The sequence below is a fragment of the Halyomorpha halys genome, unplaced genomic scaffold (genome assembly GCF_000696795.3).
Source record: "Halyomorpha halys isolate HHAL.00 unplaced genomic scaffold, Hhal_1.1 Scaffold179.1, whole genome shotgun sequence".
Classification (NCBI taxonomy): domain Eukaryota; kingdom Metazoa; phylum Arthropoda; class Insecta; order Hemiptera; family Pentatomidae; genus Halyomorpha; species Halyomorpha halys.
In genome coordinates this window covers 785,706-798,989 of record NW_027107000.1, presented here as the reverse complement: position 1 = coordinate 798,989, position 13,284 = coordinate 785,706, and the positions used below count along the sequence as shown (strand labels likewise).

The window sequence follows — 13,284 nt, the reverse complement described above, 5'->3', positions numbered from 1 at the left end:
TAGCATATAAGAATTCATAATTCTTTAAAAAATTGATAATCAAGGAATGAGTTATTTCCTTTTTCTAATCATTTTTTAAAAATAATTTCATTCGATAGGATTTCTTCATTATAATAATAAATTCTTTTCCCAACTTTTCCAAATTTCTTGCATTTCAATTTTCTTGCAAAAATCATTACAAAGAAAACAATAAAATTATAAGGAATTTATTATTTCCTTTTTTTATTAAATATCTTTAATTGAATAGGATATGTTGCATCTAATAAAGAAAGTTATAAAATTATAAGGAATGTATTATTTCCTTTTTTTTCTAAGCTCTTATTAAATATCTTTTATTGAATAGGATATGTTCCATCTAATAACGCTATACAGTTTTTAATTCAGGTACTTCTAAGAGAAAACAGTTCATGTAAATAACAATATTTAACTCATAAGACAAAATAGAAAGATCTGTCAACAGGTTTAAACAAATGAAATTATGAGATTTTAATGGATATTCCACATCATATATAGATTACTTTGTCAATGAAGCATAAATAAATATTCAAAATTTTTGTAATAACTCAACTCAAGAGGAATCTTTGTATAAAAAGCAGCTTTGACATAAATAAATCTATAGTATTATCAAATATCCGTAATGAAATACAATTTAAAACATGTAATTCCTAGTTATCAGTACCTCTTGAATAAATGGAAAGGAAAAATAATTTAATCAAACCAGTTCAATTAATTACATTATATTTCTTAATGACAACAAGGAATGTTTTATTGGACTATTTACATTGTCTTGACTTTATTGTCATTAAATTCATTTGTACCAGCCATCTGCTTTGGACATTATTATGTAAAAGTGTCACTAATATTCACAGTCTGATGCCACCTACTACATTATAGATAACCCACCAGTGTGTAGAAAAATACCATGTGTGTTTGTAAAATATAATATAACAGATATTTCATGAAATTTAAATTTTGCGATTTAAGAAAAATAAAATGTACCTTCGTTTATTACTTTAATTTTTAAAAATGTAATACTAATGAATGGTTTAATTATAATTATTTAGGTTCCTAAAAACCTATTTATTCATTTGTTTTAATATATAATGTTGTATAAATCTTATATTGTATTTTGCACAGCAATATATTCTCTAATAATGAGGAATGTCATGTTAATTTATTTTAATAAAAATATTATGTTATAAAACATTAAATTTGAAACAGTTTGATGCAAACTATAACAAAGAAAATATTACTACTTTTTTGGTCTTTTTTTATTTTTAAGTTCCAATTTGTGGGTTATCTAAATAATTAAATAGTTCCAAGTTTCATGTATAAAAAGGGTAACCAGGCATAAAAGCGTTTTTATTTATGATTGTGTATACAAAATTTATAAACTAAATTGATTTCTAAAAATCATGTTAATATGAATTCCTTTAAAACATAATGAACTACAAACTATTAAGGTTTCTTGTCAGGTTCTAAAAAAAATTCGTTTTGAGAATTAAATATAAAAAACTTTCGAATTTTTGCTTCATTTTCATTTATATATATATATATATATATATATATATATATATATATTTCATATCTTCAATCTATAAATGAATCAATTTAATATTTTCCTTGTAAAAAATACATTAATCATGCAAAGGATCTATTTCTTCATTGAAAAAAAATATATATCTCAACCTATAATTGAAAAATATTTTTTTTCCCAAGAATTTTTTTTAATTACACTTAGCATACAAATAAAATAAAATTTATTTATAACAGAAAAACTTATTACAAGATACAATATAAAAAAAAAATAACAATTAATATTTATGATTTTCAATTGTTATTATGGGTTTGAATAGAATAATTTCAAATCTATTAAAGGAAAGAAAGGAATTAATAATTTTTTTTTCATGAATAAAAATCAAAAAAATATAAAAACTTAATGAAAAATAGAATCATATTTCTCAAACTAAATGTCTGCATCTTAAAATTAAATAATTCTTCATTATGTTACAAATGAGCAATAAAAAAAAATACATTACCATAAAAAAATTATTATGGCATTTAGTCACCATTCTATGAAAAAGAAAGTAGTTACAAATGGAACAAATGAATTTCAAACAAAACTAAAAAATTTCTTGTAAACGTAATATTTTCATTCTAATCCAATTGCTCAATATTCCACAACAGGAAAGACCTGAACCTCATGTATCTTATGTTAGTGGCCACTATCTTTTAATTTCTACAGTTCAAATAATAATACAATACAGTCAGTGGATATAGCTGTTATCTGTCAGAAATCAAATAACATCATGATTTCTATAGTGTAAATCATTATGTGAATTGTGTCTCTTATAGAATTGCAAGAGATCTTCTTGAATAATTATTTTTAAAACTAATATAATGAGAAACAAACATTATATATTATTTGACCAACCAATAGTAACTTCAATATGTGACCATTCCCAGAATTATGTACATGACTATTTTTAAGAGAGTACAACCAATGTCAAATATAATTTTATTTAAAATATCTTTTTTTATTATGAAAACTTATAGCCATTTTCTAATTACTACACTGTTTGCAATATGCATATTACATAATCATAAATGTTTTCTTAATCTGACAGAATAAAATTTTAAACTAAAACATAAGTGCACATCATTGTTTATTTTTTTTTAATCTTTAAATACCATTTTTATTTTAGAAGATATCAGATACCGATAAATTTACTACCTGAAACATATATTAATGAAACTTTGAAATGTGAAAGAGTTGAAATTTTAGCAGGATATGTAAACATAATTTGGATAATGGTCTAATGTTTAAAAACACATACCTGTATGTGCGTGTTTTCATGCATGCATAGGAAATGGGGGTAAGTGTGTAGAAAGTTTAAAATAAATTAAATACACACACAAACGTACATATATATTACACACTCACTAAACCATACGGGCCTATATAAATTGTTATTACTATTTAAATTATTTAATAGTCTTTCATAGCTTGTTAAATTGTCATCCATTTTATTTAAAACAGTATTTTATGAATTTATATTATTTGAACCCACATAAAAAAAAAAATGGTAAACTGTAAAGCACACGTCTTTGATAATTAAGCATTGCAATGTTTATGTATAAAGTTAATTATAAGTGAACTGTTTATTGTTGTAGAGCACAATTCTGAGTGCCTGATATGTGTTGTGAGTATATCAATAAAATAGTTATTTATCACAACTTTTGTTTCATTCGATGACATATCCTGGTTAAATTAAGGAACACTGAGTAAATTGAATTGCTTTATTTTAAACAAGAATAGACCTCAAACTTCTTGAAATGTAAATATTTCATCATAACAATGAGTTGAGTGGATTCTGGCCACCACATAGAACCTTTACCATGAGGCTCTATCCAGTGCAGTTTTCCTCCAGTCACAGATGTTCAAAATACCCCTGGCATCTTGTACAAATACATCTGCAAACTAGTATCAGGCTCCCTCTTCCTCTGGTACTCTCCAAATTTCTTATGTACTGCTTTTTAGCAAAATCTTCCTCATTCATTTTAACCACATGCCCAGTACACCTAAATTTGTGAATATTTATCCAGGCAATAAGTCAGGTTACCCCAACATTTTGTACACTTCCCTATTGTTAAATTTTTTCAGTAAATCATTTAAGTAATTGCTGCCAAAAATTCTACATAGTAGCATTTTTTATAGAATAGATGCTCCTTTTTCTTTGGTATTTGATTGATTTCAAAAACAGCCCTTCCAATTTGGCCAATAGTGGAGGGAAAGTTGAAGATTTACGTAAAACTGGAACTAGTATCAATTTCATCAACTACATTCGCAGAAATGTAATTTCCTAACTATATTTCAAAATGGCTTTTCCTGTTTTGATATTATGTTCAGACAACAAGTCATTGACCATAAAATATTGAAATACAGGTATTTATGAAACCGATAAGAACAGTGAGCTATACTGCTATATGTAATAGGATGACTTTTTTTAAGGCTTGTTATTATGATTCTTAAATAATTTATTGTTTGTGATTTGAATTTTATGACAGTAGTTTTTCTGCCCATTCCCATTTTTAATTTTGGTTCATTATTTTCCTTTTTTCTTGTCCTTTATTTTATTCAAACTTTTCTGGTATAAAAAAAAAAAAAAGGCTTACCTTTGAAAAAAGTAACATATTTTAACTTTTGGCCTTCAATAAAAATTCATTACATCAGTCAAATTAGGTATCAAGAAGCTTCTTATATTAGAAAGAAGCTTATCACACTAAAAAATAATTTTTTAAAATTTTATTTTATAATTAGTCTTTTCAAAGGGAGCCCAGAGCCCTTCATTTGCATAAGCCTGTCATAAATTGCGTTATTGGTTTGGAATTTTGATTTTCAAACCACCTTTTCTAATAATGGGATTATAAGCATGTTAGGGCATCCTCTTAGACCTCTCGATGTCCTGAATTCAGAGGAGATTTCCAGTATTTATACAATACAGGTTTGATTATAAGTCATTAAAACAAGGTAGATCACTATAGAGAGAACCCCAAGCTCTATCAAGCCTCATACTTGCTGGATACTATCGTAACCACTTCTAAAATCAATAAAGAGGTGATATGTGGACATTTTATATTCCATTTCCTTCAAGAGAATGGTTTTAAGAATCAAAAGCTGGTTAATGGTTGTCCTTCCGCTTTGAAAACCTGCCTGATGGTCACCTATTTCTCTTTCAGCTAATGACATAAACCTCTGGTAAAGGTTTTCAGACAATATTTTGTATCTGCAATGAAGTGAGGTAATATATCGTTAACTAGCACACTCTAGTATATTTCTGTTTTCATGAATACAACTTATAATGCCTTTCCTCCATTACTTCATCATTTTTTCTTCGATCTATATGGAGAGTATATTATACATTTCTTTATGTAGGTTTTTGGTTCTTTTCAAGATAAACTCTGCAGGAATTCAATCCTCACCAGCTAACTAGTTATTAATCATTTTTATAATCACCTCCATCATTGCTTTGGATTATGACAAATCTTGTTCATCAATCTCATTCCTCGCCTCAAATAACATCACCTTCATCCAGGACACTCTGATTCAGGACCATCTCAAATTGTCAATTCCATCAAGAAAATATAGTTATCTTTTTCTGTCAACAAGCTTCCATCTTCAGCTTTCCTAGTCTCTAGATTTATAATACTCAGCTGAGGTTTCATTCATTTTCACATAGATCTTAAAAATTGCTGTCATGTTTCTCAATTTTAATAATTAGAAAGTTAAAATTTTTTTATTCTACTCAAAATGTATACCATGTTGATTGTGACCATAAGTAAAATTTACATTTAGATCGTCAAGGCAGTAAGTTAAATGTTAAAAATTAAAGAATTTAGGAATTTGATTTTTATTTTTCAGTAAAACTCAACACATTTAAACTGTTATTTTTCTTTGTATTTCAGATATTGTAATCAGCTAAAAGTATGGAAGATTAAATATAAGAATACGAAATACTTCATCTAAACATAAACCTTTATATCAGGTTGACCTTATAAAGATTTCCTTCCCAGTTGGTTTAACGTTTTATATTAAAGCTTAAAAAGTTAATGCCTCCAGTCTTATTAATAAACCTCAGAGTAGCCATTGCTACAAATTTACTTTCCAACAAGCCTCTTTTAACTGAAGAATAAATTCCACCTAACCTATATAGGGTTGTAAAATAAGTTTGTAGCGTTTTTCAATATATCAATTTAATTCCCTCTGTGTTTATAAAATCACGTTTACTTGGTCAATAATGTTTACATATTCTAAAAAAAGGATTAGTTAAGGTGTCTTTATGCATCAGTTTCAACCAAGATTCCTCATCTTTAAGTGGTATTTTCCTTGCTCAAAATAGAAGAGAAAAAATTTCATTTTCTTCATTTAATGATTTTTTATTTCCGAAAAGGAAAATCTGCAGCACAGACGGTTAATAAAATTTGCAGTGTGTATGGGGATGATGCCTTAGGAGAAAGCACTGGTATAGTTTCCCATCATGATAACATGCGTCCTCATGTGTCTTTGCAGACCCAGCAGAAATTATTGGAGTTTGGCTGGGATGTGATCCCCCTCCCACCCTATTCACCAGACCTTGCCCCAACAGATTTTCACTTATTTCAGGCCCTTCAAAACTCTCTTAACGGGAAATACTTTAATTCACTCGAGGACTGCAAAACGCACATAGAGTAGTTCATTGCGCAAAAATCTGAGAAGTTTTGGGAGAACGGAATAAAAAAATTACCTGAAAGATGGCAACATGAAATAGATCAAAATGGGTCATATATAATTGATTAAAAATATTTACAAGGATCTGAAGTTTTTATTGAAATCACCAGTAAAAAATGCTACGAACTTATTTTACAACCCAATGTATTTATGGAACTGAAATGTTTATTGTTAAAAGAAATTCAAATTCATTTTCCTTTATCAAATTATCTAATATATATTTTTAATAAAATAATCAGATAATAATTTTAAAATAACAAAAATAATTATTAAATGTTTAGCTGATAACATGCTCATAAAAGTCACATACAGTAAGAATTACCTACCATACAATAGAATATTACCTACCATACAGCGACTGATTCTTGCCTTATCTTCCATTGGTAGAATACCTCTTTGCAAAACTTATTAAATATCAACAACAAATGTTCCCCTAAAACTACAGTTAACATTATATTAGTTTAATTGTACCAATCTTTTAAGAAGTTAGACTTGAAAGGACATATGTACCCACACTATTTGGCTGCTGGTAAGAAGATTTACAACTTTATTGCAGCAGCAGTATAAAGCAGATTTAGGTGTTTGGAAAGCAATCCTATCATTCAGTTAAGGATAAGTCAGTAAATATATACAAATAATGTAGTAATGAAAAAATAGAAATGAAAATTGATTTACAGTTTTAATTTTGATACGAACAATAAAACCTTAATTTACAAATTTTTTAGTAACATAATGGAAAAAGGATTTGGACCATGTTTTCTTAAACAAAATAAAATAATTTGAAAGAAAACATCATATTACACAAAAAACATGAATGTATTAGAAAAGTCAAATACAAATGATAATGCTATAATAAAACTGAGACCTGAATACATTTTTATTTTTAGAAATTTTTAATTACTACCATTATAACTTGAAAAGCTTTTCAATTCTTTTTAATTTTCCAACATATTGAGTATTATGAGTTTATTGACAAAATAACTAATCTTTTTCAGAAGTATAAAAGTCATGTATGAATAGAAACAAAAAACAAAACCTGCTCAGTTAATATATCAGATAAGTAAACTAAAGGTTGAGACTAATTGTAAAATACAAAATATAAATTTCTCTATTTACTATCTTTGACGAAAACACAAACAATCAATTCTTAGAACATATTAAAACTGGCTACTTCTTTTTCTTTCATGGTACATTGCTTTTCCTTCATTAAATCAAAATATAATTTTTCATAATTTATAAAAATATTATTGACAGTTAATGAAAATATTTTTGAAGAAAACAAAATGTTTTCTCAACTATCAATTTATTGGAGAATATTAATTCGTAATTACTGACCATGATTTAAGTTGATTTAAATTTCAATTGAGTTCCATAGGCATTCATGACAAACTGTTTAGTCCATATGTTTGAAAATAATTTAACTAAACAAAAGAAGAATGTGAGATCAAAACATACATAAAATACTGCAATATTAATATTTCGATATTAACAAGTATAAATTAAATTACTAATTAAACTTTTACAAAAATATAAAAATAATAAATATTAATTATTAAACTACATTGTAAGTAAATACATATTAAAGCTTCAACAAACTAATTATTAGAATACTTTCTAGTATATTTAAAAAATTAGAAAATAAATTCTTTAAAACAGTATGTACAAGTCCTAACTACAAGCGTCTTATATTATCACATTGAGTTAATGTAACTATTGAATATGAAATAATATTAAGTTTCAACCAATCATAAATAAGTAATGGTAACAAAGTGGCCATCAGTCATTTGGCACATTAAAGGAGTGAAACCTACATAATAAATATTTAAAAATAATAATAATAATAGCACCTTGTGCATTTTAAAGCTTGGAAAGGACATTATATGAGTCAATGACTAAGTTAAATTTTAAAAATCATTAAATTAATTTCTCTAAAAAAGTAAATATATTAATAATTACACAGTTATTCACAAATAAATCTGGAATCATAACATTAAACGTTGAGTTTTATAACAACCTTCCTAACTACAGTTATTAATTAAAGTTTATAAAAGATAGTACAAATCATTTTAAACCAGTAAAAATAAATTATACATTCATGAATAAAACAATCTAATTTTAAAGGATCAGGCAATAAATTCTTTTCAAATTCAATAAGGTAAAAACAGATTAAAGAAATGAAATTAAATGAATGTTCCTAGTAACAACAAATTATATAAAATATATTTAACTTAAATGTAATTCAAAAAATACTTTATTTGTTTCAGTTACATTAGCTTAACACATTGACTGTCTTGAACAGTGGCTATTGATTAACCCTTTTAAGTAAATGAAGTACATTATTCAGAGATGTAGAACCAAATGACCTCCATACATATCCTACAAATTTGTAATAATAAATAGTGTGAATTGCAATCCACATATCTTTTCAGTCTTATAAAAGTAGTTTCTTCACTTGCCTACCAGAGAAATCAAAGTTGTAAAGTACAAATGATGGGGCTATAGACCATTGTGTATTAAAAAATTCTCAAATTACAACATAATTTCATTCTATAAGTATGATATCATTATCAAACTACTACAGATTCACTAAATTAACTGCTAAAAAAATATTTGTTTTCTGAGAACCAACTAACTATGGCCAGCACTAAACCATCCTATGAACTTGTTTTAAAAAAAAAAAGTTTCCAAAGAAAAGAAAAGATTCAAAATCACAATGTATTTTTCTAAACCAAAATGAAGTTTCACAACTTCATTGCAGCTTCATTTACATGCATTGCATCATTTTCATGAAGCAACATTGGTCTGAGAATCAACTGACTATGGCCAGCACTAAACCGTCCTAAGAACTTGTTTTATAAAAAAAAACCCATTCCATCATTACAGCACCATCTTTTTCTCCCATCCAAACAATAGCATATACAAGTATATTAGCTGGGAAAAAAGGATCACAACTTCATTGTAGCCTAATTTACATGAATTGCATCATTTTCATGAAGCAATATTTACCAGTGCTCGGTCATTTTCCTTCTATTATTAAACTCAGTTGAGAAACGCAAGAAATGCAGTAAACCGTGACTTGTTTAGTAATGAGCTTATATCAAATTTCATACAATTGAACTCCATCAATAAAAATTAACTGCAAACCATTATGAGAACTTTGTTTTGAAATTCAAAACGTGAGTTTCTTTCTGACAATTTACAATCATGACACTTCTTACGTTATACCAAGTCATTCCCTATGAATAGTTATATAAAATTATAAGGTAAAGTTTCTTGAACAATTGGTAGTGGTTTTTAAAAACATTTTCATTTACATAGACCTGAGAACCAATAAACTATGATTAGTACTAAACTGTTTTAAGAACTTGTTTTAACTTGTCTTAATCCTGAAACATAACCATACGTTTTAGTCCATAAGTGTATACATTCCATAATTGAATTCCAATAATTGTAGTCCTTTATCATCTTCCCTTAATAGTTATATCCACTTTAGGCAGCTACGAAATTGGCAGTAAACTGTCAATTTTTTAAAAATTATTTTGTTTTTAATTCCAAGCAATTGAACTACAGATGTAAGCTCTATCTTCACCATGTAATCTTAATTATAACTTGGTCCAAAGGCTGTTTGACAAGACCTTAAGAATTCAAGGGCAATCAAAATAACCATTTGTTTTTATAGAGCAATCAAATAACTTGATATCAAGGGACCCATTAAAGCACTGCAAAAAAATTAATTAAAGTATTAAGGTCGAAAAAAGGTAAAGCTAGATTTCTTTTATAAATGCTTCTTCATTAAAAGAACTTATTAAACAATTTTAGGTGTTTTTTAATGTTAGTCATCAAACAATAAACAAGGAAATAACCCCCTATCTCCTGCTTTCTCGCTTCCTCAACAACAGTGGTTTCCAATGGTGGTCTGCAAGCCTTGGAGTGAGCTAGGGAAGAGTCCCGCAACAGATATTTTTGTGAAGATTTATTGTTAAAACTATTTTATTAATTTAAAGGAGATAGTCAGGGCGGCAGGTAAAGAAGGACAAAAATAGTTTTCAATTATTTATTGATTGTAAATATTTCAACCCACAATGTAGGTCTTCATCAGGGCTGTTGTGAAAGGTGGAGATGGTGGATATTTTATTAATTTTCTTTTCTAATAATTGTGTCAGCTGGAAAGTTTTAACATGCAAATGGAGTGGGGGGTGAGCCGCACATGGTTTAATTTCCAGCTTAGTGGTCTACAGACTTCTTTTTGTTTCAACAGTGACTAATCAAAATGCTTTATCTATTAAGCCAATTGCTCAGTTAGAGCTTGTCACATGACCAAATGTGCAAGATTAACAAATGTCACAATTATCAATAATATACTATATTTAAAAAACTGGATATTTTTGACGGTTGATAATTAAGAAAAATATTTTTTTCATCCAAAGGCAAACCTCATTTATGTTTTAAATGTTGAAGTTTTTCACATTTCATACTTTGCATTATTTACACAATAATTTATATCTTCTAAGGTTTCAATATTTTTTTTAAATGTAATTTTTATCAATAATTATGATAAGTAATGATAATTTCTGGAAAAAAAAAATATTTATCATATTTAGTTAAGATTTACTAACAAAAAATCATAAAATTTGAGATTGAAATAAATTTTTTGTTTTCTTTTTTCTGAAAATGGTTGACCGAAAGGGTGGGTGGGTTATGCTATCAATCCAAATCTAGGGCGGCGGACCATCTGTTCCAGAATTGTGTCTGAATTAGCACAACTATAACAGTCGAAGAGAACAGAAGTTATACAATTTTTGAAGACAATTAAAGGATTATAACTATATATATGTATATATAGTTGACCGTAAAGATTTAAATATAAGAAGATAGTCAGGGTTGCGGTCAAAAAAAGAACAAATAGTTTTAAACTATTTGTTCTTCTTTTGACCACAACCCTGACCATCTGATTATAACTATAATTTTGAGTGTTAAAGATCAAAAAGAAAAATCAATAATTGTCAATATTTTTGGTTTCTACCCCACAGTCAATGTGTTAATAAAAGTGAAACAAACATTTTTTTTTTAATTAGAGTTACATAATTATATTTAAAATGGTTTACAATTTAAATATTTAATGATATTCCATAACTTAAAAAATATGAAATGAAAAATTTCCATTTTTCTTCTTAGACGAATAACCTACAAGGATAACATGGATGATATATAAGCAGTTCTATTGAGAAACTTCAATACTGCTACTTTGGTTTTCAAGAAGAAACATCATGAGTTTGTTTTTTTTACCAACTTCTGATGCAATGAATTTTTCTAGCACCTGTACAATTTTTAAAATGTTTAACAGAGATAAAATTAGGAAAAAAATTGTAAAATCACAAAATTTTGTATAATAGCATAATAATACAATAAATATATTAAAAAATTCATAAAGATGCAATTATGAAAAACAATTCATTTTTATTTTTTTAAGAGGACAACTATTAATTAAAGATATAAGAATAAAAGACTCCTTTGGAAAATAAGTGTTTTAAAAGGTTTGATCAGTTAAGGAAGAAAAAAGTTTTGTAACATTTGAGTGGATATTCCTTAAAAATCAGTCATCACCTTCATTCACTCAGTCACTAAAAATACAAAAATGCATTATTTATACACTATATACTGTAACCATAACATCAAAGTAGGGATATAATTTTGAATTGTAAAAGATGGAGTAATTTTGATTTTCAGATGTTTTATAAATTGACCACCTCATAAAAATCCATTTTTTTTTTTAGATTTTCCACAATAATAAGTCAGTCTAATGATTCTAAGGTGAACAAATACTAGAGATTTAAAAGAGCTATAAATTTTAAATTTTAATCAGATCTCATAAGTAATAATAAGCTACAGAGATTCGAAGCCTTGAAAACTCGCAAAAAGTAGGATAGGTCAGTGGCTTCACATAGCACACTCGCAAAATATATAGCAACCAATCTGTTAATAGATAAAATTTAAAATTAAATTAAAAAAAGATTCTAACAGATTGAGGGCAGAAGGGAATGATAGTGAAGGTTCCTAAAAAAAGGACATACATTGAACTGCCGTAATTGAAGAAGAATAAGATTGGTCTTTGTGCCAAGAAAAGTCCTTACAATAATAATAAAGCATAGGATTACCATAAATACATATGAAAAGTTAAGGAAAGAACAAACTGTCTTCAGAAGCAGTAAGAGTCGCTTTGATTTTACAATAGACCTTGCACATTATAAAAGAGTAAGGAATGGTAAAGCATCTTATATATAGTCTTCATAGACTAGGAGAAAACCTTTTACTTGGTTAACAGAGAAATAACTTTCTGGGAAAATTAAAATTATTATGTAACGTGTACAACCATAGAAAATTAAAAAAAAAAAAAATTACAGTAAAGAATTACAAACCGACTAGAAGATTTAGAGTTTGCTGATGACATCTATCTCCTGGCACAACATTTCCGAGACATTGAATACAAAGTGAAGAAGGGTCTGTCCTTAAAACAAAGGAAATGAGGATAAATGAAAATGCGAAGATAGGTTGCAGTTGGAACAAGATAAATACATTAAAAAAATTACCTCTCATTACTTTAGTATGCATCTAAAAGAAATATGGAAAAACTACAACCATCCACCAGTCTGAAATCATTTCCAATACAGAATTAAGACAGAAGACTGACCTTAATAATTCAATAGATGAACTAATCACGGAAAGGATATGTAAGTAGATTGGTCAGACCCTAAGAAAGCCTAACAATGACAAAGAGAAACATGCACTTGACTGGAATCCACAGGGTGTTAAGAAACAAGGCCGGGCGACTAAGGAAAATGTGGAAGAGATAGATGTGAAGGAGGAAAACCAGCCGGAACAGCAATGGAAAGAAGTGAAAGACGTGGCGACTGATTAAGATCAGTGAAGAGAATTTGTAATGGCCCCTTGCTCCATCGGCAGTTAAAGAATTACTGATGTATACATAGTAATCCTTTAGCTTGAAGATAATATATATA

The 13,284-nt window shown here is 27.4% G+C and overlaps 1 protein-coding gene across 3 annotated transcripts in view; it reads right to left on the bottom strand.

Moving 5' to 3' along the window:
- Window positions 1–7,065: 7,065 nt before the first annotated feature.
- Window positions 7,066–13,284, bottom strand: part of ssp3 (short spindle 3) — a 78,124-nt gene continuing 71,905 nt past the window's right edge. For all 3 annotated transcript variants that reach the window (XM_014418127.3, XM_014418128.3, XM_014418129.3), the window contains exon 26: window positions 7,066–11,585. In XM_014418127.3, the coding sequence (XP_014273613.1) occupies window positions 11,487–11,585 (99 nt within the window). In that variant the 3' untranslated portion in view covers window positions 7,066–11,486. The remainder of the gene's footprint in view (window positions 11,586–13,284) is intronic.